Below are 26,511 nucleotides of genomic sequence, written 5' to 3'. Positions count from 1 at the left end.
CTTTATAACACACACAAGCTTCTCTTACATAATAATCTCAAGTAAAATGACTGCAATACATTCCCTATGTAGTAAATGAAATAAAAAGTTTCAAAGTACTTTCTCTTAGAACATTGCTCAATAAAGACTAATGTCTGATGCCCAATTAAAATTCATTAAAATACAGGTGAATGCATGAACTGAATCATCGTGGAGGGTGCAAACCATGTGTTTAAATATATAATAATCTAATGATAAATTTAAATTGAAGTAAAATTTGTATATTCAGAAGAATAAATAATCCTTTAGGAATTCTCCAGTAATACAAATTCTTTTTTTTTTTTTTTTTTTAAGATTTTACTTATTTATTTGTGAGACAGAGAGAGAGAGAGCACAAGCAGGGGGAGCAGCAGGCAGAGGGAGAAGCAGACTCCCTGCTGAGCAGGGAGCCTGATGTAGGACTCAATCCCAGGACCCCGGGATCATGACCTGAGACGAAGGCAGACACTTAGCCGACTGAACCACCCAGAAGTCCCAGTAATACAAAATTTTATAGCTGATGTATATAGCATAGGATTTACTAAATTTAATTTTAACTATACACTACCAAGTTTTACAAGTCATTTTGACTTGAGTAATTTTATGCTCATAAAATATAAATTCAATCATTGCATTAGAAGAGGTCCAAAGAGGAAATAAAGGGTTTATTTGAAAAAGGAATGATCATTTTAAGAGTGTAAGCAGAGGAGCTAAGCACAGTGCAGTCAGGCAGGGCCAGTGGCTGTTGACTGTTACCACCTCTAGGCCCCAAGAACAAGCAGAGGGAAACTGTAAGGAACCCAATAAGAGAGAGAGTTATGCATAGGCTATGGCCTAGAGCAGAGAAGAAAGCTTCATTTGAAGGACAAGTCAACTCAAGGTGACCTCTTAGGGTGGAAATCAAAGGCAATAAATACTCCCTTCTTATACTGTTTCTTCCTCTGTTGGTCACCTATAGCCACAGCGACACATTAGAACCTGCACCCACACAGATCAGCCTCCACAGGCAAGGGCAGGGAGGGAAGAGACTGGACCTGGGCAGGCAAACAAGGATGGCAGCTGCTTCAAGCGGGGAGCTCTGCCAGCTACACTACTGATGCAGTTCTTGGCATCAGATGAGTTCCTCTCCCGAGGGGCTCACTTCAAAAAACTCTTTGATAAGAAACAGGGGAAAGGAGTGAGTAAAATGAGAAATCAATTCTTTTTCAAAGAAATTTTTTTTTCCCCCTTGGGAAACTTACTTCTTCAGCTGATGTCCCAGTCCAAATCGCTCTTTTGTAGAAATCTGAAAGACATCAACAGTGGGCACTGCAAAGGAAAAAATAATCAGTCGAAATGTTGAGCTGAAACTTAACCATCAGACAGGGAAAAGATCAAAAAGGAATATATATGATACAGTACATTATGTACACATACATATATATATTATACATTTACATATTATATAGTATGTAAAACATATTTATACACACATACATATTTTAAAATAGCATACACCAGTCCTATTACATTGCTATTTATGCTTCATATATATATATAGATTTTGGAGATCATTCTTGGTCATTAGATACCATACACTAACATATAACATATGTGCATATAAGAGTATCATATGTATAATGATGAAGAATCGCCAAAAAATATGTAAGTGTAAATAGCAATATGTAGGATAGTTTGTACATGATTCTGTAAGTGGAAGAGGCATGTCTGTATGAAAAACACACTCTTTTTTCTTTTTGCAATAAAACAGTGGATGATGAGATATAGGAGACTTGCCTTTCACTAGGGGACCTGTCATGTGTTTTTACCAGGTACATGCATTTCTGTAAGCTAATAACTATGATGTTTATGAATTTAATAATCTCTGAAAAAGTCACTCACCATTCATTCTTCATGGGTTTATTAAAGAATATCTATCTGAGTGTCCACTGTGCCAATCATTATAGATAGAATGGCAAAAAAACAAAACAAAACAAAAAATAAAACCCACATACACAAATATCCCTGTCCCCATGAAGCCTTGGTCTAGTGGAAGGAGACAAACAAAAACTAGACAGATAGACTACCACATGGTGGTAAAGGTTCTGGGGGAAAATAAAGAAGGGAAAGGGTCTTGGAGTAAAGGTTACATGGGAAAAATATGTTCCAGCACTTGATAGCATGGCAGAAGAAAAAAGTGTCCTATCCAGGGGAAATCACAATGGCACGGCCCCTAAGGGAGAAATGTGCCTCAATATTCTAGGAAGAGCAAAGAGACCAGTGGAGCCACAGAGCAGTGAACAAGGTATCCCTTTAGAAGTCCCACACTGGAAACCAAATTGGCACCCTCAATTTCCTCACCCCCTGGGTTGGCTATTACTCTGGGACACAAACACTCCACTCATCAAAGAAAACTGGTGCTAGAACCATCAATCAGTTCCTTTTCCAAAAGCATTCCAATCCTTAGGTACAGACTGAGGAACTGAGTGGACATCACTCAAATCCCTCCTGTCCCAAATCGAGGGCTACAGAAATTCAAAAATGAATAAAAAATCCTAACATCTTAGAAACTCAGCAGATTTTTATCTTATTATTTTTTGTTTTTAGAGAAAGATGACAAAAGTGGAACTTGCTGTGCTCTCTTAGAAGATTTAAGAAGATACAATTTCTTCCCAGGTAGATGGAATAAAATAACTGGGGAGATGGAAGCAGAGAAACAAAAGGGACCTGTTTTTTTTTTTTTAAATGCAGAAAAATCCAAAATGCACTAGAAGAACTGAAATTATCACTGGAAGAAACTGTATAAGATGCATAAAGAGAGAGAGGGAGAGAAAAGAGATATAATAGACACAAATATTTACCCTGGATATATAAATTATTCCTACAAATAAATGATACAAAGACCAAAACTTATTCAGACTGTGAATAACAGTCTGATGAAAATAAACATCAATATTTTACCAAAAGGATAAATCTTCTAGGGAAATGTAAGTTACAAACACTGACTCAACTAGCAGTATAAAATCTGGATGACTTAAATTTTAGAATATACTAAAACAGCTAACAAGATGGTACTTCCAAAAATGTTCCAAGATTCAAGTGATAAAACTTGTGTTATTATTAAATTAATGAAATTAATTATTACTATTAAATAACTTGAATGTATTCAGAAGATATTAATAATCAGTGAAACTGGATGCAGAGTGTATGGGGACATGGAGTACTACCTTGGCAATTTTTCTGTAAATCTAAAAATGTTTTAGATTTGTATAATTCTTTTGAGGGATAGAGCGAGAGAGCATGTGTGTGTGTGTATGTGTGAGAGCAGGAAGAAGGGGCAGAGAGAGAATCTTAAGCAGACTCCACACTCAGCGCAGAGCCTGATGAGGGGCTCAATCTCATAACCCTGAGACCATGACCTGAGCAGAAATCGAGTCTGACGCTTAGCCAACTAAGCCACCAGGCACCCAATTTTTATAAAAATTTCCTCAAGTAATAGCTTTCTGATAACTAATGATCAGTTAGAAAATAAACTGGAATATAAAAGTCCCATTAAACTAACAAGTACTCATGAATAAATTTAGCTAAAATTACTGACCTCATGCAGAAAAACAGAAAACAAAAAACACAGAACGGCACTGATACCTAAAACTAAAAACAACAAACAAGCCTTCCTTTAAAGGAATAAAAATGTCTATCCTTCCTAAATCTATTTAAAAGTTACCTTAAAATAACCAAATAATTCCCCAAGAGGGTTCAGTTTTAGGGACAACAGACTGAGGAAGAACTTGACAGAATGCACTACAGAAACATTTTCATGTTTTAAAAAAGGTGAAAGTTACTCGATTTTTCCTAGTCTTTCATATAACGTAGGTTGGGAAGGCAGTAAGTGAGGGATGCTTAAGATACTTGGAAATGATCCTAACACTCATCACATACATGTACAGTACCAATGATGAGATGATTTGTACAGAAAAACATTTTTAATAATGTTGGCTGTTTATCGCATTAAACTGAAAGCAGCTTTGCCCTTCAAATCAGAAACTAGGCTTATACAAGAGCAATTCTGAAAAAATACATAATAAGAAAAATCATGTCTTTTTATTTAAAACGTATTTCCTCATATACAAGGAAAATAGTCCTTATCTTTAATATTAAAGTGGATAAGGAGGTGTATTTCTTTAATTCTTATCATTCCTGTTCACTTACAGATATTTTGTCAGATTAGCCCTGATCAAATATTACAGCTCAAATAAGTATTATTCATACATTTCCAAAACCTAGCAATGAATTTTTTCAAAAACAGCTGTTAACTAGGTCAGTTTCAACCTTGGATTATTCATAAAACTTGCTTGAGGTGAATTAAGACCAAAGGGTACCACTGAAAATAAATACATAAAAGGTAATAGTAAGGAAAAAAAGGGAAAAAATAGCCCAATAAGTACACATAACAAAACACAAGCAACACCAAAGTAGATGTCTTACAAATGAACAAAATTAAAACACTTCAGACACAAGCTAGCAGAGGTTTCTAAAGTATTTTTACCTTTTTTTGAGGGGGAACTATTATGACCCAATAAATTTATGGTTGGCCAAGTTTGTCTCATTCACAAAATCAGAGTCATTCTGAGGTTTGAAAAAAAGAAGAATCCTCATGTTTCCTTGGTTTATAAACTATTAGGTAGGCAAATCAACCAATAGAAATGAAAACAGAAGGACTAAATTATGGATGAATTGTAATACCAAAGAAGGTGTACCAAATAATAAAATCATCTAAATGTGAATTGGAATATAATTATTAGAACATTTACCCCCAAAAATTTTTGTTATGCAAATGTAGTAAATAAATATATATTTATGCAAATATAGCAAATCTTTAAAGAGACATTGAGAAGGAAAATCTCTGCCTAAAATTCTAGATTATATTTCAAAAATGAGTAACAGTGGTAAGATTACATAAAAGCATGCCACATTCTCATCTCACACAGATGGAGTAGTGTGAGTAGAAATGAACTGACCCAATTTTGTTCCTAACCCTGATAATTAAAAAAAAAAAAAAAAAAAAGTTCATACAGAAGAGCTGCTCTTTCTTTTAACCACAAACAGAATAAAACCAAATGGTCACATATCAAATCCCATACAGCACAGTATTTGGGGGAACAGCAAAAACACATATACCTATAAGCTGGAATATTGTGCAGATATTAAAAATTATTCCATTTCAGAATATTTAATGACTTGAGAACAGTCTCATGACATAATAATAAGGTACATAAACTACGCAGTTCAATGTCAACTTTATGAAAATGAGCCAAGCGTGCACAGGAAAGAGAAACACCAAACTATTTGCAGGTTTCTCACTATAGAGGGATTATGAGTAATTCTTTTTCTTTTTTATTGCATTTCTATACATTTGAAATAATCACAGTAAAAATATGTAACATCTAGTTGTCTCTGCCTGGCATTAAATCATATGCTTTTATATTAAGAGTTGATTATTTAAGTAGAAATCATTATACAAAAATAGAAAAGAAATTTTCCTACGTTTTTTTTTTCTTTTTTTTAAAAGATTTTATTTATTTGAGAGAGAGAGAGAGAGAGCATGAGAGAGAGAGAGCATGAGAGGAAGAGAGGTCAGCTGGAGCAGCAGACTCTCTGCTGAGCAGGAGCCCCATGTGGGACTCGATCCCAGGACTCTTAAGATCATGACCTCAGCTGAAGGTAGTCGCTTAACCAACTGAGCCACTCAGGCACCCTTTCTATGTATTTCATCAGCTTGGAAGGTCAAGGATTTTTCTCGTGTAAAAGCTAATTGTAGACATAAGTTTCTTAATATGCCTAAAGAAAGACGTGCCAACATCACAGTAAAGGATGTGTGAAGATGGCCATGACTTCAAGAGGTGCTGTCGATATCCACATCCCTTGATTCTGGGTGGGTTTTCCAACTGCTTTGAACAATACAATGTAGTGGAAGATTCACTGTGCCTTTTTCCAGGCGGCATCCACAGCCTGTCTCTTGCAACACTTGCTTCCAGACTCCAGTACCCATGCTACAAGAAACCCGAAGCCACATGAAGAGGCCATGTGTAAGATCAACACTCAAGTTAAGAGGCCGCAGCTGAGCTCCAAGATGACACACACATCCACTGCTACCCCAAAGTTCTGCACCTTGAGCATCAGACCTAGCAGAGCCTTTAGTCGACATATGCTCTACCTACCATCTGACTTCAAAGGCATGGGTGACTCCAAGCAAAAACTGCTCATCTGAGCTCGAAGAACGGTTAGAGATGGTAAGTGGTGGTTTTAAGCCACTAAGTCTGGGGGTGCTTTGTTATTCAGCAGTATGCAACTGGAGCAAAATGAGTAGATACAGTGTATGTGTGCGTGTGCACGTGGGCCTGCACGCATGTGTATCTGTTGTAAATAACTATCACTTGAGATATAACAAAATCATCCTTTAAGACAGTGGAAAACAAAAATATTACTAAGATTTCCATTTTCAAAAATAGAAGTATGTTGTATTTATAGTTAGGCTAAATTCATCAGTAATCAAAGGTGGGATAAGTAAACATTAAAACGGAATCCTAGAATCAGAAACATAAATAATTAAATCTAAGGATAACCCAAAATATACCCTCTGAGCCCCTACTATAAGCAAAGTTCTCTTTTAGGTTTTATTTGCTTGTTTCACAGCAACTTGTCAACTTCTGAAATCTATACAACTAAATGTTGTATGTTTCTGTTTCCATAAGTTATACTGGCAGGGGTGCCTGAGTGGCTCAGTCGGTTGAGTGTCTAGATGCCTTTGGCTCAGGTCATGATCCCAGGGTCCTGGGATCGAGACCCACATCTGGCTCTCTGCTAGGCGGGAAGCCTGCTTCTCCTGCTCCTACTCTCCCTGCTTGTGTTCCCTCTCTTACTGTCTCTCTCTCTCTCTCTTTCTGTCAAATAAATAAATAAAATCTTAAAAAAAAAAAAAAGTTACACTGGCAATAAACCATCTTTGTTAGGATGCAAGTATATTTAAATACTATTATCAAGATAGCTGCAATTATGCTCAGAATTACCAAATGAATATTCTGTTGAGTGCACAATGCACAACTAATTCATATTCAAAATAATAAACACAGAAATAAAACTAACCTGGGCCATTTAAATACTGTGTAAGTGAACAGTGTAGTCGGACAATTATAGGTTCTGTTCGAATCACTTCCCAAGCCACAGCAATCTCCTCCTGTGCAAATATATTAAAAGATGAATTAATTTTATGGAGTTCTTGATTTCTTTTTTTTTTTTTTTCAAAATGAAACTCTTTTTTTTTTTTTAAATTTACTTTGAAGAAATACAAAAATCAGTAAGTCTCACAAATTACCTCACGACCTACTGGTTTGGAGAAGAATGTCAAAGTATTCTTAATTTTTGCCTTCTACATAGGAAAATTAAAGTTAAAATTTAAGAAATAATGAAGTACTAAGAGCCCATAAATTTCAGAATATATTAAAAGAACCAATGTAAAAATATATATATCATGTGTTTCTTCAACCAGTCATTGTATTTCTTTATAACCACTTTAACAAAATCAGCATATACTAGTAATATGAGAAATGAATATTTAATTTTTTCCAACAATACTGTTAGAAAACAATAAATGTTTTTGAATGTATCAATCATACTGTATAAATTGATACTTACATCCAGAAAGCTAACATCAATATGCAGATCAATATCTACATCATCAATGGCTCCATATTCCCTGAAAGCAAAGATTAACACTTATTTTTCCATTTTCCTTAAGATAATGTGTGCTCTCTCCTTTTCCTGATCTCTACAGAGAGCTCAGAAGTGAATAAAGCATGAATTAACTAATTTCATGTAGTTGGACTGTCATCTTTTGTGATTATTTATACCGTCTAGACATCTATTTTTATAAACATGCTTTTGCATACATAAATTCAAGAACTGTTTGCTTCGTAGTTTCAAACATCCCCAGTTCTCTGTGGCAAATTCAACCATCCTCTCATAGGACCACTTGGTGTGCAGTGTGCTCTCTGAGAAGAAGAGCTGCTTCAAAGGGCAAAAAAGGAGTTTCTCATGGGGAAGGGGTGGAGAAAGAATTCACCATGACAATGATGTGCCCACGATTTTCCCTCCCATGTTAAACATCACCAGCTCTGACCAGATCCACGGGCTTTGCCATTTAAATGTCGTTGTGTTTTGAGAGGCAGCTCTAGAAATCTGATATATCAAAATTAAAACAAGTAACAACAGTTATGTGCCACAGGAAGACATTCTAGATTCTAGAAATCAACTTTTCTCCAGCCCTGGGAGTGCCATAAACCAGCATACATGAAAGAGCATAAAAACAATAGTTTTCCCATATTCTCTATATACACATATCTGTATTTTTTAATATTTTTATAAGAGTATGAAGTTACAAATGCTATATACAGTGAGAAATAAAACTATACAGATAAGAAATATACAGATAAGAAATAAAACTATACAGATAAGAAATGATACAAGGTAGCTGACAATATTTATTAAGCACTCATGTGCCAGAAATTATTCTAAGAATTTTACATCCATGGGACCACAGTCCACTACACGTACCACTACTACCTTTAATTTATATACACACTAACTGACCCAGAGTAACAAAGTAACTTACCCATCATCACTCTGTAGCAGAGCCAAGATTTAAAGACAGACATCCTCTTTATTTATGCAGGGAATTAATCCGTTCAGTATTCAATCAACCAGCACTTTGCAGGGTCCTCATCATACTCTGATGATGAGGATACTATTGTTATCCTCATTTGCAAACAAGGAAACTGAGGTTTAGAGAATTGAAATCAGATGCCAAAAAGTCAATGTCGGTGGGGGAATCAAGCATTGAACTCATGTTCAATTTCAAAACTGTGTGTAGGACAGTATCTGGCACACAGTTAGTCCTCAATGACAATTTCTGTGCATTATGTATTCAAGTAATGCTAACAAAATACAAAACTGTGGCACTTGTCTAGGGTTCAGAGAGGACACCTTTAATGATTAAATGGTTTTATGTAATTTGATGAATGAAGAAAGTGAAGGTTTTTTTTTTTTATTCTTAATGTCTATGACACACAAAAAGCAGCATATTAGAATGTAAGAACTCAGCCTCTGTGCTTTCTCCATCGTCCCCTTAAAAATATATCAAAACAGGGGTCCCTGTTCAGGTTGTCCCTCTTCCTCTGCCCCACCCCTCTGCTCGTGCACTCTCTTTCTCTCTCAAATGAAAAGATAAAAATCTTTTTGAAAAATAAAAAATAAAAAAAATTTAAAGGGGGGCTTCGGTGGCTCAGTCAGTTTAAGCATCTGCCTCTGGCTCAGCTCATGATCCCAGGACCCTGGGATATGGCCCAGTTAGGCTTCCAGCTCAGTGGGGAGTCTGCTTTTCCCTCCCTGCCTCCTTGCTGTGCTCTCTCCCTCTCTTTCAAACAAATAGATAAAAATCTTTCTAAAAAATTAAAAAGTTAATATATATCAAAACACTGACCACATTTTTACTATTTATGACATTGTATTTTTTATTCCTTGATGGTAATATTTTTAGAATACATAAAGAAAAGGGATAAAAACTATTCACACAGGAATGGATTTCTTAAAAACATTGCATGGCTTAAAACATCTGTGTTAGGATAAGAACACTTATAACCTTGTGCAAATTTACACATGATATGATATGCAAATTAGACTTAAAATACACCAATTTATTTATGAAATTATACGAATACTATGCCAAGAATAAGGACCAAGCAAATAAACCATCTCTTTAATGCCTCTGGTTCAGGGGTCAGTAACCTTTTCCTGTAAAAGTCAAGAAAGTATTTTAGCATTTTCAGGCCTTTTCTGGTCTCTGTCACATATTCCTCTGTTTTCGTTTTTCTTTAAACCCTTTTTAAAAAGCAAACACTATCTGTATCTCACAGGCTTTTCAAAAATGGGCCCCATGACCCAGTGATCATAATTTGCTGATCTGGAACGTCAGAAAATTATTCATAAATATAAAAGTCAAACATGTTTTGTGTAGGCAAATTTTAAAGAAAGAACCACTAATGTGGTAATGAAGACCAATTACAAATGATGTCCAGTAGACATTCCAGTGGGATGAAACTGTAACAAATATGTGTAAACTTCTGCCTAGAAAGATGTTTCTGAGTGCAGAAACTGGGGACAGAAATGAATATTAAATAATAAGGGAACACTTAAATAAACTATAGGACACTGATACGTCAGAAAAATTTTTTACCCATTACTAAAGAAATTGATATAAAAATATGTACTATCCCTCTGGATACGTTCCAAAATATACTATTTGGAGCAAGTCGATTACCAAAACTGTATGGAAACTGAAATGCTCTTTTTTTTAAATTAAATAGAAATAGAAAAACCAAAAAAGTTAAAAAAAAAAAAAAAAGAAGGAAGTATTTATTTGTTAACTGTAGATTGTGGGTAAAATTTATTTTATAAAAAAATCCCACGGTCTCAGGATTAAACCCCACAGGGGGCTCCCTGCTCAGTGGGGAGACTGCTTCTCCCTCTCTTCCCCGCTCGTGCTCTCTCTCACTATCTCTCTCTCTCTCAAATAAATAAATAAAATTTTATAAATAATTAATGGGTTTTTCTAAAAACATATCTACTTTTTCTGACTACAAAGGTAATATAAGCTCATTTTATAAAATGTCAGAAAAACATACAAAAGCAACTTATAATAATACTACCACTCAGAGATAATTATCTTTGCTTATATCTCATTCCATGTATTTGCTTGTATCTCATGCCATATTTTTATATATAAAAATTTGTCTTCCTCTCTTTCACTTCTTCTAAAACGAATGTTTTTCTATATTAAATATTCTTCCAAATCATCGAGTTAAATTGTTATATTTGTATAAATACAATTCTATAATAAAACAATGATACAATTATGAGATTGCTATTGATTTTTTTTACACTGTAAATATTGAATAAAAATTTATGGGCATCTGTCTTCTTACAGAATAATTTCTAGAATTACTGCACAAAATAAATAATATAATTATATTTGGGAGTCTTGATATGTGACATCTAATTACTATTTTAAAAGGTTATAACCATTTCTAATCACACCAGCCAGGTTATCACAGTGACCACTCCCCACATTGTCAAATCACCAGGTGTTCGTTTGCTCTGGTCACTCACTGCCAGTTTCCCAAGGAAGAATAACTCAGGTTTGGATTTAGTTACAATAGCCAGAGTGTGATGCAATCAGAGGCAGAAAGAAGGAAATCAGAGACAAGAAAAATCAGTAAGAATCTTACCCACAGCTATTTTCTTCAGAGATTTCCAGAGCACTTCAGAGAATTTATCATAAAGTTATGATTAGAAAGTGACATGTATTCTTTTAAAAAGTTTAATATGTGAATTTTTAAGTATTCTTTATATGATTTCTTCAACACTTTTGTGGTAAGTGTCTTCCCAATTTCTAACACCGTCAATTTATTTCAACAACAACAGAAAGAAGGAAATTAAGGTTTATAAGCGCTCTTCCCCGCCACAGCAGAGCACAAAGACAGAACACAAACAGAATTTTAAGGAGGCAGAGGCATTAAAGGTTTGCAATTAACTGGATTCTGCAGGTGTAGATCTGTAAATAGTTACACTTTTTGTTTTTATGCCACACTTCAAAGAATTCACAACAGCGCTGCGTATATGCAAACCAATTTCCGTTGTGATGCCCTTTTTATATAATGCCCGTAATTTCACATTTCCCACTGCGAGATTACAAAGCATGATTACAGTTTGTCCAGATGCAGCGACCCAGTCATCAGGATTGCTTCTATATCTGAATAACTTTCAGTTGCCCCGGATCTCATGAATAGCAAATGCAGAATCAAGTCAAAAGCCTGAAATATGAATGCAACTTGAATTGTGAAGCCAGATATCTGATTGTGTCCTGAATGCTGTATCGAGTTTATAATAACTCAAAATAATTTCATGCACTGCCTATATTTATTCACTGTGAAAAGATCGCATCAAACTGAACCTGAATGCTTTTTCAAGATAAGGAGAACAACATAGAAATGATCTGATGTAGTTGTTACACCCTGGAACTGAGAAAAGATCGCTTCACAAATTTTTCTCCAGACATGTGAGCTACTCTTTGAATCAATGCATCTTGAAATCTGGTCATTTGATTTTGGATATTTACATGTGACCTAGTTCATTTAAGAACATATGTATGAAATGTATTTTTCTACAAACGTGTGTTTTTTAGGGCACCATGTATTAGAATTCTTGGCAATTTTTTCTCCTAATTTTTAATAGAACTAATCAAGATAACACGCTCATTAGTGAGACACAACATCCTTGTTCACAATATAGTAAATGTTAGACCATCCCTGCTGGTCCTCCTTTCTCTTTAAAACTACAGCTTATTCATTATACTGTCATGATGTTTTATAACACCACCTGATCAAAATTAGCAGTGATTGTGCTGGTTATAAAAATATTAGATATCTAGCCTTCCCTTATTAACTGTCAAGGAAATTAAACATTATACACACATACATGAAATTCTACCACAGGTTCTTGGGAAATAAAATTATTGCTATTTAGTTATTTCTCGCATTCAGTGACTGGTCAGTTACATTTTGAGAAGAAATAGATTTTGTGAGGAAACACACACCTTCTATGACATCTGAAACTCCACAGCATTCCCTGTCTGTGTCTGCATGCCTACTCAATGTGTGTTTTTTGCTCAGTGTGGGAGAGATGTTTGTGAATGGGCCAAGAAATATGCAAACTCAGTAGTCAGAAATAAACCTTGGTAGATTAAAGCATTTGCAAGACTGTATCCAAAGTGCTCTTAAGTTTCTCTAAAAGGCAACAGCACTGAGAAGAATTTAAAAACTAGATCCGTATAAAAAAGGAAGCCGAGATAAAAATTACACTGTCTAAGAGATACAGTTGCTACAATTTTCCCTCCGCTGACAAATCCTTGGTTTGGCTTCAAGAAAGTACAGGCGTTGGGAATAGGGGTGACTGTCTGGGATCTGACATTCTGAAGCTTTCCCCTAGGTTATGAACCAGTATTTTCAGAAAATACTCTCCCCTCCCCCCTTTCTTTCTTCTAAGTGCTTCCTGTTACCGCTTTCCCCTGGTTCTCAGTCAGACCATTTTTCTGGAGGCTCCAGAAGCAGGAGTGGGAGAATCCATAGCTGGAAAGAACTCTACAAATACCCAACACCAGCTCTTTTGAGGAATGACGTACTTTAACGTAGGTTAAGTTATGTTGCAATAACAAACTTCTTCAACTCTCAGTGGATGAACACACAAGCAAGATTTATATCTCCCTAACGCTACACGTTTACCATGGACTTGGACAGGGGGGAGGGGAGTTACTACTCACTGTGGTCACTCAGGGGCCCGGAGTGACGGGGTCCGGGGGAAACGGGAGCTCCTACACCAGAGCTCACGCTCACATTTCACTGGCCAGAGGTAGCTGTGTCCACTCATCACATTAAAAGGGGCAGGGAAATAAAATGCTGCCAAATACCAGAAGGCAGGAACCAGAAGATCTGTAAGTAATCCTACTGGTCACCACAAATGGAAATGCAGAAATCCTGATTTGTGTGGCTTTTTTCCCCTTCCTTCCCCTCTCCTCTCCTTTCTCTATCTTTCTCTCCCCTCTTCCCTCTCTCAACGAAGTATGGGGGCCTGAATATAGTAGCATAACCTCCTCAACCTTAAAAACTCCTCAGAATGCCCTATCCTCCAGAACATACACTCCAAAAGGTTCTATTACAATTGTCCGTCCACAAAAGGTGATCAAAATGCAAAAGATGGGGCGCCTGGGTGGCTCAGTTGGTTAAGCATCTGCCTTTGACTCAGGTCATGAACCCAGAGTCTGGGAATCAAGCCCCCATGCTAAGCAGGGAGTCTGTTTCTCCCACTTTCTCTGCCCCTCACCCCTACTCACATGTGCATGGGTGCCCTTTCTCTCTCTCACTCTCTCAAATAAATAAAATCTTTTTAACAAGTACAAAAGACTTACAATCTTGCAATCTTCCAACCTTCATTAAGCCTTAGTCACCATAAAAAGGCTAGAATATTACTCAGTAGCTTTGACTTTTAAAACAGAAGGTGGTATGATCATAAAGCGAAGGTTATTTCACATGGGCTAGATGTTTGAAACACCACAAGCAAACTGTCAGAATCATTTCATTCCTGACCACGTGAGAATTTTGTGACTTGTAATTCCCCATACCTTTCTAAAAATATTAATCTCAAATTGTTTTCAGATGGCACTGATCAAATTTTTTTTTTAAGTAATGACTAGAGGAGAAAATTTGTAATGAAACACATAAAACACCCTCACTTTGCTGCATGATTCAAGACTAGACATGTTCATTCAGACTGATAAACTGATAGTTTATCCTGTTTCTCCAGATACCTAACTCACTTCAGCACGAAAGTGTATGAACTGGGATTCTCATCAGTGTTTATAAGTATGGCTCAACACAGCCAGGCTTCTGCTTTTGAATGATAGGGCCACATAGAGCTGAAATTACCTCCCTCAGTAATGAACTGGCCATAAGTCCCCATTTCTATCTCCTCCTTCAACCTACTTTAAGAGGTTCTGTCTCAAGTGAGGCAATGCCAGTTAAAAATTTTCATCTCATCTCTTACAGAGAACTTAGATGTGGTTAGCTGCCCTTCTCATTAGACATCACATTAAAAAAAAAAAAAAATGACACCAAATAGCCTACTATGCATATTGAGGTACTTTTGTTCTTCAAACTCCATTAAGTTCTTATAAACCTCAATTAAGTAAAAGAACAGCTAATTACAACAGTCTGTTTTCAACAGGCTTAGAACTTTGTAAGGAAGAAGATTCCAAGACCTTCTGCCTAACTACTTCTCTTGCCATGTGCCCAAGCTTCAGTATTTGATACTAGACAGTAAATTCATTTGTATTTATTTCAAGTAAATCAGACTAATCTTCCTGTGATTCATACTTCACATCATGAGGCCTCTGGGAGATTCTTTATTAGGAAAACATCCTCTATAGCTATAGAAAGTGTAGAGCAGGCAAGAACATAGCTCATATTCAAAAAGATTTAAGTTGAATCAAAACTTGTAAGTGAAATAGGAAAGGAGAAAAAAGAATCAAAGCCATTTATGACTTTCAGTATTTCATTTGAATGAATTTACAAATATTTATCTAATTTTAAGAGTAGATAAATCATCAATAATTTTATTAATAATGGAAAACATGTAATTAATGGAATGTAATGGAAAATGTAATTACAACTTAACATGGAAATATGTGTTTCAGAAAAATCCTTATAAATGCTTATAAAAGCAATCAACATGTGCTAAGGCAATCCCCAAAACAACAGGTAGTGCAAATTAAAAGAAATTGAACTTACTGTATTATATGATAAACTCTATCCCAGCCTTTTTTTTTTTTAAGCGGGGGAGAGGATTAAATTACTGAGATCAAAGTTTTAAGTGGTCAAACAAACCAACTTGTCTCAAGTTAAAAAGTTAATCATTGTTTTGGACCACTTATGGATAAGTCCCTACTGCCTTCTTCATTTATTCATTCTAACACACTTATTGAACACCATATCCTCTATCCAGGAGCCACAGTAGAGATAAACTGAGAAATAATTGCAGTCAATCAGCTAAAACCTTGACTGCAAAGATTTGCTTTTCCAAGTATAATCCCAATCCCTCTCAGTCCACAGCAGCCTACCAGAGCACCATGAGTAGGACAGACAAGATCTGTGTCCTTAGCCCCAACTTACTACTAAGGTGGCAGGTGGTGGTGAGTTTGTTTCTGAAGTTAAAATGAAACCATTGATAGTGATCAATTATAGCTGTATTGTATTTCCCAACTTTAAATATTTGTTGGCTCTCTGAAAATCTAGATTGGTTGGCTCTCTGAAAAATGTCCATAGAAGAGAAAGTAACCAGAAAATGTGAACATCTTTCATGGATGCCACTACAAACAATCCAGAATCTATCAGCCCGTATTTCATATACTTCCTGTGTTGTATTAAGTACCAAAATATAAGCATGATAAAAAACCAAAACAGAACAAAATAAAGCAAACAGACAAAAAAGCACATGGTCCCTGCATTCACAGAATTTAGGGTCTAGATGGAGAGAACTAAACCAATAATGACAAGACAGGAGAGATTGAGAAGTATAACAAATGAGGGGAAAGCCAAATGAGATGGGAGTCTGAGGGCAGAACAAACAGTCCGCACTGGAAATTGAAAAGAGGCACTGGAGAAGCTGGCCTTTGGACTTTGGCTTCAATAAAGACACAGAAACCAACGGGGTTATGAGTGAAGCCCTCAGTGGTGAGCCAACAGCTTGTGCAAACACCCAAAGTCAAGAGGGAACAGAGCACATCTGAAGAAAAGGGATAGTTGTGGTTTGGGTGGATGAGGCAGGAACCGATATCAGGCTGGGATTGGGGTCTGGAATTCCAAGGCAACGTGGAGGCTGCCCTTCAGGCAAAGAAAAAGAATCTGAAATAATCAGATCGGACTCATGGAAGGAGACAACGATAGTGACAGGAAAGAGTATCTTTTTTAAATTAAGGAGAGAAAATGGTAGGTAAGGATACTGGGGTTTTCTGAATAATTAAAAATGATACACAATGGTCTTTAAATTTATCACCAAATTATATATGAAGTGACTGCAAGATGAAATACAGTATCAATCAAACAAACACTGCAAATTTATGTCCCTTTTTCCCTTTCTTTTTTGGGGGTCAGATCACATCCCAATGCGATCTGGACACCAGTAGTTATGCATTATTTACTTTCATTGTTCACACGATGTGTCCATGATTTATGATTGACTGCATGGGCCCAGCTGTCCACGTCTATTAAGGAATTGATTACGACACTACTTAAGACTGATATTCTATCAAACTAACTCTCCAAAATAACTAATTTCTTTCATGCATCAATGTACTCTTGAACCACATGTACCAAAAATAAAACCAAAAAAATTGATACAGCCAGAGAGACACCATTTTGCCTAAGGAAATACACAGCAGAGTGTCTCAAAAAATTTCAAATACAGCTAAGCCCAAGAATATTTCCACTTAATTACTCAACAGAAAAATCCCAATGACTTACCAAATCATTTTAATTTTTATTCCAGAGAGATATTGATTTACCTGAGAGAAACTGCGTGCGGCCCGTATATCTCTCTCACTGCCGACAAATCAGCCTCAAGCTGGGGGTGCTTGTGCAGTTCCCCGTCATAGTTCACCTGGCGAAAAGGGATGGTTCAGAAATGACTTGGGGGTGAAGAGAATCAAAAGAATCAAATACAAACTGTCTCTTGAGCAGGTCCCGCTGCAGATTCTGCCATGGACATCGTCTGTGTCATCTTCATAGAAAAATACAGAGAATACAGCAGTATATTCACTAAAGATGGTAGGTTCGCTTATATCCTATGTCTTGTATAATTTATTATGTTCGAAAAGTAAAATCAGAGGGGTGCCTGGGTAGCTACAGTCGGGTAGCCATCTGCCTTCGGCTCAGGTCATGATCCCAGATCCCAGGATCGAGTCCCGCCTAGGGCTTCCTGCTCAGCAGGGAGCCTGCTTCTCCCACCACTTCTGCTGCTTCCCTTGCTTGTGCTTTCTCACTCTGTCAAATAAATAAATTAAAATCTTAAAAAAAAAAATTAGACTACTTTGATGTGAGAAAAAGGCAAATGTTAAAGAGACTAAAGTAAGGGGCTGGCAGATAACCTAAAAACTTCTAGACAGAGTATATGTCCTGGGGGGAAAAAAAAATTTACTTCCCCTCTGCAAATATTAGCTGTGTAAACAAAAATCAAAACTAGAAGAGCTTTTTTGTATGATTAAAGTTTAAAGTGCAACACTGGTTAGAGAATTGTTAGGAAAAGTATACCACGGCTAGAAAGGCACTCTTGGAGAGAAGCAGCCTACTTTTATTTATATGTCCATATCTCTACTGTCTTGCTTATGCTTGAATAATTACTGACTCCAAAAAAGTAAATTGACTTACATTCCTTTTTTTTTTTTAAAGATTTTATTTACTTATTTGACAGACAGAGATCACAAGTAGGCAGAGAGGCAGGCAGGGAGAGAGGGAGGGAAGCAGGCTCCCTGCTGAGCAGAGAGCCTGATGCGGGGCTCGATCCCAGGACCCTGGGACCATGACCTGAGCCGAAAGCAGAGGCTTTAACCCACTGAGCCACCCAGGTGCCCCAACTGACTTACATTCTTTTACACAATTACAATTTTGTCTTTAAAGTACGACTTTAGGGGCTCCTGGGTCACTCAGTCAGTTAAGCATCCAATTGTTGATTTCAGCTCAGGTCGTGAGATCAAGCCCGGTGTAGGGCTCTATGCTGTGTTTAGCGTCTGCTAAAGATTCTCTCTCTCTCCCTCTGCTCCCCCCACCTTGCGTGCAAGTGTATGCACATGTTCTCTAACAACAGACACCCAAAAAATCACCACTTTAATCTACTACCTTCCCATTACGCAAGTTACAAAACATGTTTGATTTAAAAAGTTTACAGAACCAGAACAAGATGCTTTATTCAGCCATATCCTAAAATCAATAGCACAGTTTGAAATTTCAACACTATCCTGGAAAAATAGTGAATTCTTTTATAAATATGCATATGTGGCTATGCCATTTTCATATACATAAATTATGATTATTTCTTCATCACTATTTTCCAAGAAACACTTTACATCAGTGAAAGAGGAAGAGAAAAAGAATATAAATATTGAGGATGCTCAGTAATTAGGGACCATCAATTTTTATAAAGGTTAATCATGTTCTACTTAAAACTAACCACCCATGCTTTCTTTAGAAGAGTCATCATTTCGAAACACTGACAGAGCCCAACTTGCTTAAGAAATGTAAAAGTCAAAAGCATAATACAATGCCATCTGCAAAATCTCTGCAACCAAGTAAGATAAATTCAATGTAAGTGAGCGACGACAGTCAAAGAATCGCCAAAGTAACCTTAATTTCTGAATATGCGTACAAGTAAGAAATAGAAATGATGCATATTTCCAAGTCAGTTACAGAACGACCCCGGAGGTCTCTCAGATCACAAGCACGGGAATCATCTAGGACACAGATGGCTACTGAAGACTCTGAGAGCAGAGAGCTAGGAGGTCTGATGTACTAACCTGTCCTCCATAATAAAATTCTTCAGAATCATTATCACCTTCAGAATCTTCTTCCACTGTACTGTTTTGTCTTGACTCCTTAAAATAAGAGAAGAAGAAAGTTTTAGTAGTCAAACCACCTTGCCTTCTTTTGAAAAAGAAAGTCGCAAATGGCCATAATAGAGATGACTTGTGCTTCTCACCTGGATTTTATATAAAAAACATTCTTGGTACCGTACAAACCAAAAACAAAACGTTTTTTTTTGTTGTTGTTTTAAGAGACAGTTTTGTCAGTACATTAAGCTCTAGGTACATCTTTTTTAAAAGTTCTATTTCATCGATTTTGTGTTGTACAATTTACCATTTGATATGTATATAAAAAACCATGTATAATCAACTACAACTTTGGCTTTGTTGTGCTAGAACTTCTGACAAGTCCATACAGATTCAACTTTTTTATTAATAAGTTCCACAGCACTATTTATCCTTGACTGTCCTCATTTCCACTGCCAACTCTACACAATGGTATGAAATAAAAGGCACTCTAACTCCCGTAATGAAAAAATCAAATTACGAAAATAAATATGAATTACATTATGAAGAGAATTTCCGCATATAGAAGTTATTTGCTTTAGATTTCAGATGTCAAAAGGATATTTAATTAAATATGCTTGAACTTGAAGTTTGAGTTTCTAATTAACTGAACCACAGCTGTGATGTGTCTAAAGTGCAAACAATGAAAACTCATCTAAAGCAACTAATGATGATCTTCCTATCCCTGGCTCTGTTAGAATAATTAGGAGAAAGGCAAATTTCATTAGACACAGGAATCTATTAATTCAACGTTTTGGAATCATTCCCAAATTTCTAGAACAAATTTCAACTTCTTAAGGAAAAAGAAAAACCTACAGAAAGGGAATTTGGGTTTTGGGTTTTAGCAGAAGTACTGCCAAATCTGTGGTTCTCACTGAGAATAAAGAAAGAGTAGAGGGAGTGAAGTAACACTAAGGGAAAGGGAGGGCTGTACTGAGTGCAGAGTGTTAAGAGCAAAGAATTGTTGGTCCTGTTACACTCATTTTGTTTGCTTAACATCCCAGTATTTATCGACTGATTCAAGCAAACATTTTAAAAGTAAGGAAAGGGGTATGAGTTTGTTGTTGTTTTAACACTGGTCCATAATAATGACTCTACATACCCATGTTCTTTGCTACCTTAGCTAAAGAGATCGTCCTTTACAAATGAAACTGTAAGGGTGCCATCGAAACAATGGATAGCCACATATAGTTGTTGGAACTATAAGTTACGTAAGTGCTCCTTGGTCACATGTATTTGACGAACATATGAAGAATAAGTAAAGCTTTGTATTTGATCTAGATTTAAATCAGACATTCTATTATTTTAAAGGGAGCATCCTTCTCTGAATTCTAGGTCACTACCCTCCCCACACATTAAGTCTCTCAGCCACAAGCTTGTGTTTCATCCACTAGATGAGATCTTAACCTCAAAAACAGTGATGAGGGGCGCCTGGGTGGCTCTGCGGGTTAAATAAAGCCTCTGCCTTAGGCTCAGGTCATTATTCCAGAATCCTGGGATAGAGCCCCACATTGGGCTTTCTGCTCAGCAGGGAGCCTGCTTCCTCCTCTCTCTGACTGCCTCTCTGCCTACTTGCGATCTCTGTCAAATAAATAAATAAAATCTTTAAAAAAAAACAGTGATGATATTAAATATTAACTATAAATACAAGGCAAATTTAAAATATGACTACTTTTTAAAATAAATATAAAACATGAAATGCAATATCCATACCTCTCCATTCTCCTTCTGTAATTTGGATTTTATGGATAAGCAACAGTTAGTGTCATTTGTCTTCCTTAATTCTGAAAGTTATAAAACATCATTTCAGTGCTCAGTATACTATTTAACCGAACATTCATAAGTTTCAGTATAAAAACCACCCCTCAGATGATTCTCTCTTCACAAGAAAATTAAGGAATATTTTGAAATTATATTATGTCAGGAGGCTTCATGATATACATGCTATTCTCATTTTTCACAAAATATGAAATATGGTCATAAAAATAAGGTCAAACCAAAGTGCCACTACATAGGCTCCTTCAGCTCTCATTATATATTTCATGGGATCTACATTGTCCTGAGCAAGCTTTTAAGTATTCAGTTTGCCTCTTCTCTTACACGGGCTAAAAGAAACAAAAAAATAAAGCTACCTATATTCAAGAAAAATTACCCAGAATTTTAAAAAATAGTGTATTCCTATTACCTGTTGCTATTCGATGAAAAATTATTGGAATTGGCTCTGTGGTAACTAATACATCTTCATCATTTTCTGAACTTGATACATATGTATTATCTGCAAAGAAATGTGGACAATTAAAGGTATAGTAACTTGAAAAAAGACACACTTTATTTAAAAAAATGAGGTTAGAGCCGCATCACTTTTAACACTCATGAAGCACATACTACTGCTCTGATTAATATCAGAAAAAAAAAAAAATAAGTGTATTTCAGATATATGTGTGATTTAATTTTAAATGGCCTCTCTAAAGATGCTTGCATCTTCTAGAGAAATACAGACTTTGGATAGAGACTATAACCCAAATGTATCTATCATATTCCATGGGGCAACAGATCATTGGGATGCTCGAGGTTACCCTAACTCACTGAACAAGGTCCTTCCCAGTATCAGTGGCTGCTACAGGAAGCAGGCTAGTGGTCGGAAAGAGAGAGCTAAACTAGCACATTTGGTGCAACAAATTCAATATCACGTCACTAAAGAATTTGAACTAAAGTTTGTGTTGAAAACCATACCTCCATATTACTCTAATGCACATTTTTAAATTGGTATAAAGTATCACAACTCTTCCTCCATGAATTAATTTTCATTAAATAATACTATACGAGTTGCAGTCATAGGACATTAAATTATTCCACAGCTTACTTAATTTTTTTATTCATTTTTTATTTTATACATTTATGATTTTCTCCTAATAAATATCAACTTTCACATATATGGTAATATAATATAACACACAGCCACTTATTTTAGTTGGTTCCTTGAGAAGTACAGGGAGAGAGCTGTTTTAACAAACACCAAGTCATTAATAGTGGTCCTGTAATACTCTCATCAGTGTTGTATAAAATACACAGAATATAAAAATAAAAAGCATTAAATATTCCCAACAAACAAGAGAAACCTGTATCAGTTTCTGCAAAAGGAAATGAGCATTCTAACAACTGAGTACATGACAAAAGATCTTGAGCCAAGTTTTCATAATATTGTGTCAGCACAGTCATAATATCATCTTTAATTGATAGATATCAAAGTCATTACTTTATTTCCAAAGAAACATCTGCACTGTTTTTAGACCTAGGGTAGTGAGTCAGTGAGAGCTATATGTAGTCACAGCGAAGCCACAAAAGATGTTCAACAGACACAACGCTTTCATAGTTATTCTGGAAGATAAAGAGGACATGAGTGTGGATTAGATTTGAAACACAACATGTTTGCCCCATTACTTTTTTTTAATTGCAAATTTTGCCTTGTTTTCTTTTCAAATGGCATCAAGGTGGGTGTGAGATTTTTGTGCTGATCAAGCGGGACCACAGATTAAGAAACGGATTTAAGATAAACTTATTTTAATTAAACTTAATTTATTTATTCATTTATTTTAATTTATTTTATTTATTTTAATTAAACTTATTAAACTTATTTTAATTATTGTCATATTGATTGAGACTTCAATCGTTTATCTGGAGTCTCTTCTTTCAGTAACCTCATACTCTGAGGTAGGGATCAAAACCCCTCTATCAAAGCCAGTATTTAAATTTCTTAAACCCTCATTGAGAGTCTCACTGATTCCAAGTTATCTGGTACAGAATCAACTGAATTAGATTCTCCCTGTGCACAGTGGATTCCGTGAAGCAAACTTATGGAAAAAAAGGGGTATTAGAAGTGTGGATTAGAGCAACAGAATTAATAGCTGACCACCAACCAGAAGGGGAGATCCAGAAAAATCCATAAAATGGACACAGTATCACACAGTATCTCAAGGTCATGGAACAAGGAAAATTTTACTACAGCTTCGAGACGCAAGTAAACTAGGGCTTTCTGTTTACGAAAATGGGGAAGTGAATAACTCAGTTTAAAGAAATGGTTTACATAGTGTTGATACTGGAAGGCAGTCAGCTTTGATTCAAGAGAATATAATTTGGTGAATACATGTTGCATAATACCCAAAGACAGGATTATGCAGGCAAACATATCATTTTCTAAGAGATTTTCTCCCAGCTTGTATTTTGATCAGTATTTAGGCATTAGAACACTTCCAGCTTCTGTTTTCGGCTTAATTTACCCAAGCCAAAACGTTTTCAGGTTTCAAGACAATATCTATTAAATCATCATTACAACATAATAGGCCAGATCAAAGGGGTATATACCCAAGTGAAGAACAGAAATACAGGAAAGCAGACAAAGCACATAAAGTCTAGACCCAGCTGCCAACTAGCTATCAGTCCTTTCTAACTAAGCCACGGTTGGCTCAGTTCTAAAAATGAAGATTTGCTGATGTGTTCTGAGGATCGTCCCAGCCGTATGAATGAACTCTATGTTTTCTTTTTTTGTTGTTGTTTAAATAATCATTTCTAAACCTTCCTCAAACTATTTTGACATCTGTAATAATAACATCATCTTTGTTTAGACATGAGAAAGTAGGACATAAAAAGAATAAAGAATGTACTTAAGGTAACAGAATGAGTCAGTGACAGAATAGAATGTTTTCAAACTCAAATTCCTCCTCTGGAATTCGCCCACTTAACTCCAGAGCTGCCAATTTTTTTTTCTTTTTTTTGAAACTTCTGGGGATAGTTGGTTTCTTTAATGTGTAAAGAACAGAGGCCCTCAAGATCTTTATTATAGGCTGTTAACAGTATGACTATTTTCTCTTCCCTGCCCTACCAGACTCCGCAAGCATCAGTGGAATGCTCATGGACAACTGGTGAGAAATAGGTAGAAAGCTATGAAAAAGCATCTCCTGAACTATTGTTTTCACTCTATTTCAAATGCAACAGAATTTAAGCCAAGTCATTCCAGGATTCATTACTATGTAATTTATATAATTATAATTATATTGGTTTTATAATAAAATCGGAATGTCTCCCCTGACATTCATGTATACTATTCATGTGCTTCTTGTCAACCTTCAAGCCACTCATTTATCATCCCTGTTTTAAAGATGGGGAAACCAAGGCTCAGAGAAATTAAGCCATTGGCCCAAATTATTTAAGTAATTAAAATTACACATGACTAGTGAGTAGTGAAACCGTCTGACTCCAAACATCAATGCTTTGCTATGCTTTTCTAATGCCAAAAAATTGTCACTCAACAGCTGCAGGATGTTGTAAAGCATGTAAAAGTGATGAGAGAGTCACACCCACCAGTAAGGTGAGCCTCCTAATTAAAGGTGGGAATTGATGAGAAAAAACTCTGCTGTTCTATTACAGGAGAGCCAATTATCTGTGACTTGTAATATACTTACTTTCAAAAAGCAAAAATCTGTCTGCAGTATAAATGACATAAGGAAATACAAGTCAACGAAAAGGACTATTTCTTCACTTTATTTTAAAGAACCAACATATCATTTAGCATTGCATTTATATCCATGTTATTTAAGGTGTACTTAACACTCAACAAAGACCCTCTTTGTTCACAAAAAACAAAACTGTGACTGATTTCAAAAGATGACACAGGTTAGTAAATGATTAAAATTGTAAAATGGTAAATTCCTTCCTAAGGAGAGAAACAGAGTGACATAATCCTGAATTTGAAGAATTATTCTCATACATTTCCACAGGACAAAGAAAGTTCCAAATTTTCAAACTTGGATGATGAACTAATCAGTCAACCATATAATCCAGGAAAAGTAGGAAAGGAGAAAAAAAAAAATGGCTGAGGAACAATAGCAGAAGGAATTAACAAAAGTACTATCAAGATTACTGCATTCAGAAATTAAAAATGAAGTAAAAGCTATTTGTTTGAAAGGATTTTACAGTAGGTAAAACTCCAGAGAAGAAAAATCAAAGGGAGAAAAGGCAAGAACAAATGTAAAAACAACAGAAAGAAGAAAGGAGAAATAGCCATAGAGATGCACAAGATTTTCAGCTGTATATACTGACATATACTGAATACTATAAGCAAACTTCTTGCTGAAAAGTTGAACATTTCACCAACATAGTGAGCTTTCAAGAAGAACACATGCTTAGAAATGACTAAGAAACAGAAAATCGGAACAGGTAATAATCATGGCAGAAAAATAATTATTAATCCCAGAACTTTCCCTAAAAAAACCCCAAAAATACCAGGCTCAGAGAGATTGGCTTGCATGTTCTGTCAAATGACAAAGACCATGTACAATGTCAAGTCCTTAATGACAAAGTGTATAACAAAGTACATCTAATTCTTAAAGATCAACATTAAGATATATACTAATAATATAACTCGTTACCTTGTTGTTTAAAGGAGAAATCATGTATGATAACTCAACAGATGTTAAACAAGAATTTGATAAAGACTTAATAGTGATTCAAAAACAAAAAGCTTGGTAAATGAGAAAAGTAGTTTTCTGAAAGCAGATGGAAATATAATCATTAATTTTGAAAAAAGAGGACAAAGCTGCCAACTTTCATATCAATTACTAAAAATATTCTGGAAGTTCTAGCAGGTAATGGGACAAAAAAAACACAAGGATGATTATTGGAAAGGGAGAGTAAACAGGTAATTTTTATACAATATTATCTACCTGAGAAATCAAGTGTATGAACTGAAATGTTGGTACAAATAAATGTAGATTAAAATTTAATCATGGGGAAATATTATCATGGTAATATTCACTTTGAAGGAAGCTCCATAAAAATACATAGAATTGGTTTTTACCACCAAACTACATGTCCTTGGGAAATACTATTTAACCTTTCTTGGCATATTTCTTCAAGTACAAAATGTCATTATAGCCTCTGTTCTGCTTATACACAAACTGGCATTTAAAGTAAATTCAATTATGTATATGGAAATACTCAGTACACAGTGTACTGGTTCGTCACATCAACCAATTCAAAATCCTACGCCCAAATGTACAAATCTCTCTCACCCACACTTTTGTTTTATCTACACTCCTTTTATATTTAAAAATGAAATTATATTGCAGATTTACTACAGACTTTATCCAAGATGGGAATTTGTTTAAAAGGAAAAAAAAAAACCACAAATAATAACCAATTTGTAGCAAGTTTCAATT

At 35.6% G+C, this 26,511-nt stretch overlaps 1 protein-coding gene across 4 annotated transcripts in view; it reads right to left on the bottom strand.

Annotated features, from left to right (window-relative positions):
- PARP8 (poly(ADP-ribose) polymerase family member 8) overlaps positions 1-26,511 on the bottom strand; it is a 178,754-nt gene that overhangs the window by 50,972 nt on the left and 101,271 nt on the right. For 3 of the 4 annotated variants that reach the window (XM_059173947.1, XM_059173948.1, XM_059173946.1), the window contains exons 5-11: positions 21,483-21,572; positions 21,011-21,081; positions 19,226-19,303; positions 17,222-17,316; positions 7,690-7,750; positions 7,141-7,231; positions 1,260-1,326 (exon numbers count right to left, since the gene is read on the bottom strand). In XM_059173947.1, coding sequence (XP_059029930.1) covers positions 1,260-1,326; positions 7,141-7,231; positions 7,690-7,750; positions 17,222-17,316; positions 19,226-19,303; positions 21,011-21,081; positions 21,483-21,572 — 553 coding nt within the window. The remainder of the gene's footprint in view (positions 1-1,259; positions 1,327-7,140; positions 7,232-7,689; positions 7,751-17,221; positions 17,317-19,225; positions 19,304-21,010; positions 21,082-21,482; positions 21,573-26,511) is intronic. The other variant, XM_059173949.1, reaches the window with a different exon arrangement.

The sequence above is a fragment of the Mustela lutreola genome, chromosome 5, assembly GCF_030435805.1.
Source record: "Mustela lutreola isolate mMusLut2 chromosome 5, mMusLut2.pri, whole genome shotgun sequence".
Classification (NCBI taxonomy): domain Eukaryota; kingdom Metazoa; phylum Chordata; class Mammalia; order Carnivora; family Mustelidae; genus Mustela; species Mustela lutreola.
The sequence above is the reverse complement of the archived record's forward strand: the minus strand, read 5'-3'. Positions and strand labels throughout refer to the sequence as shown.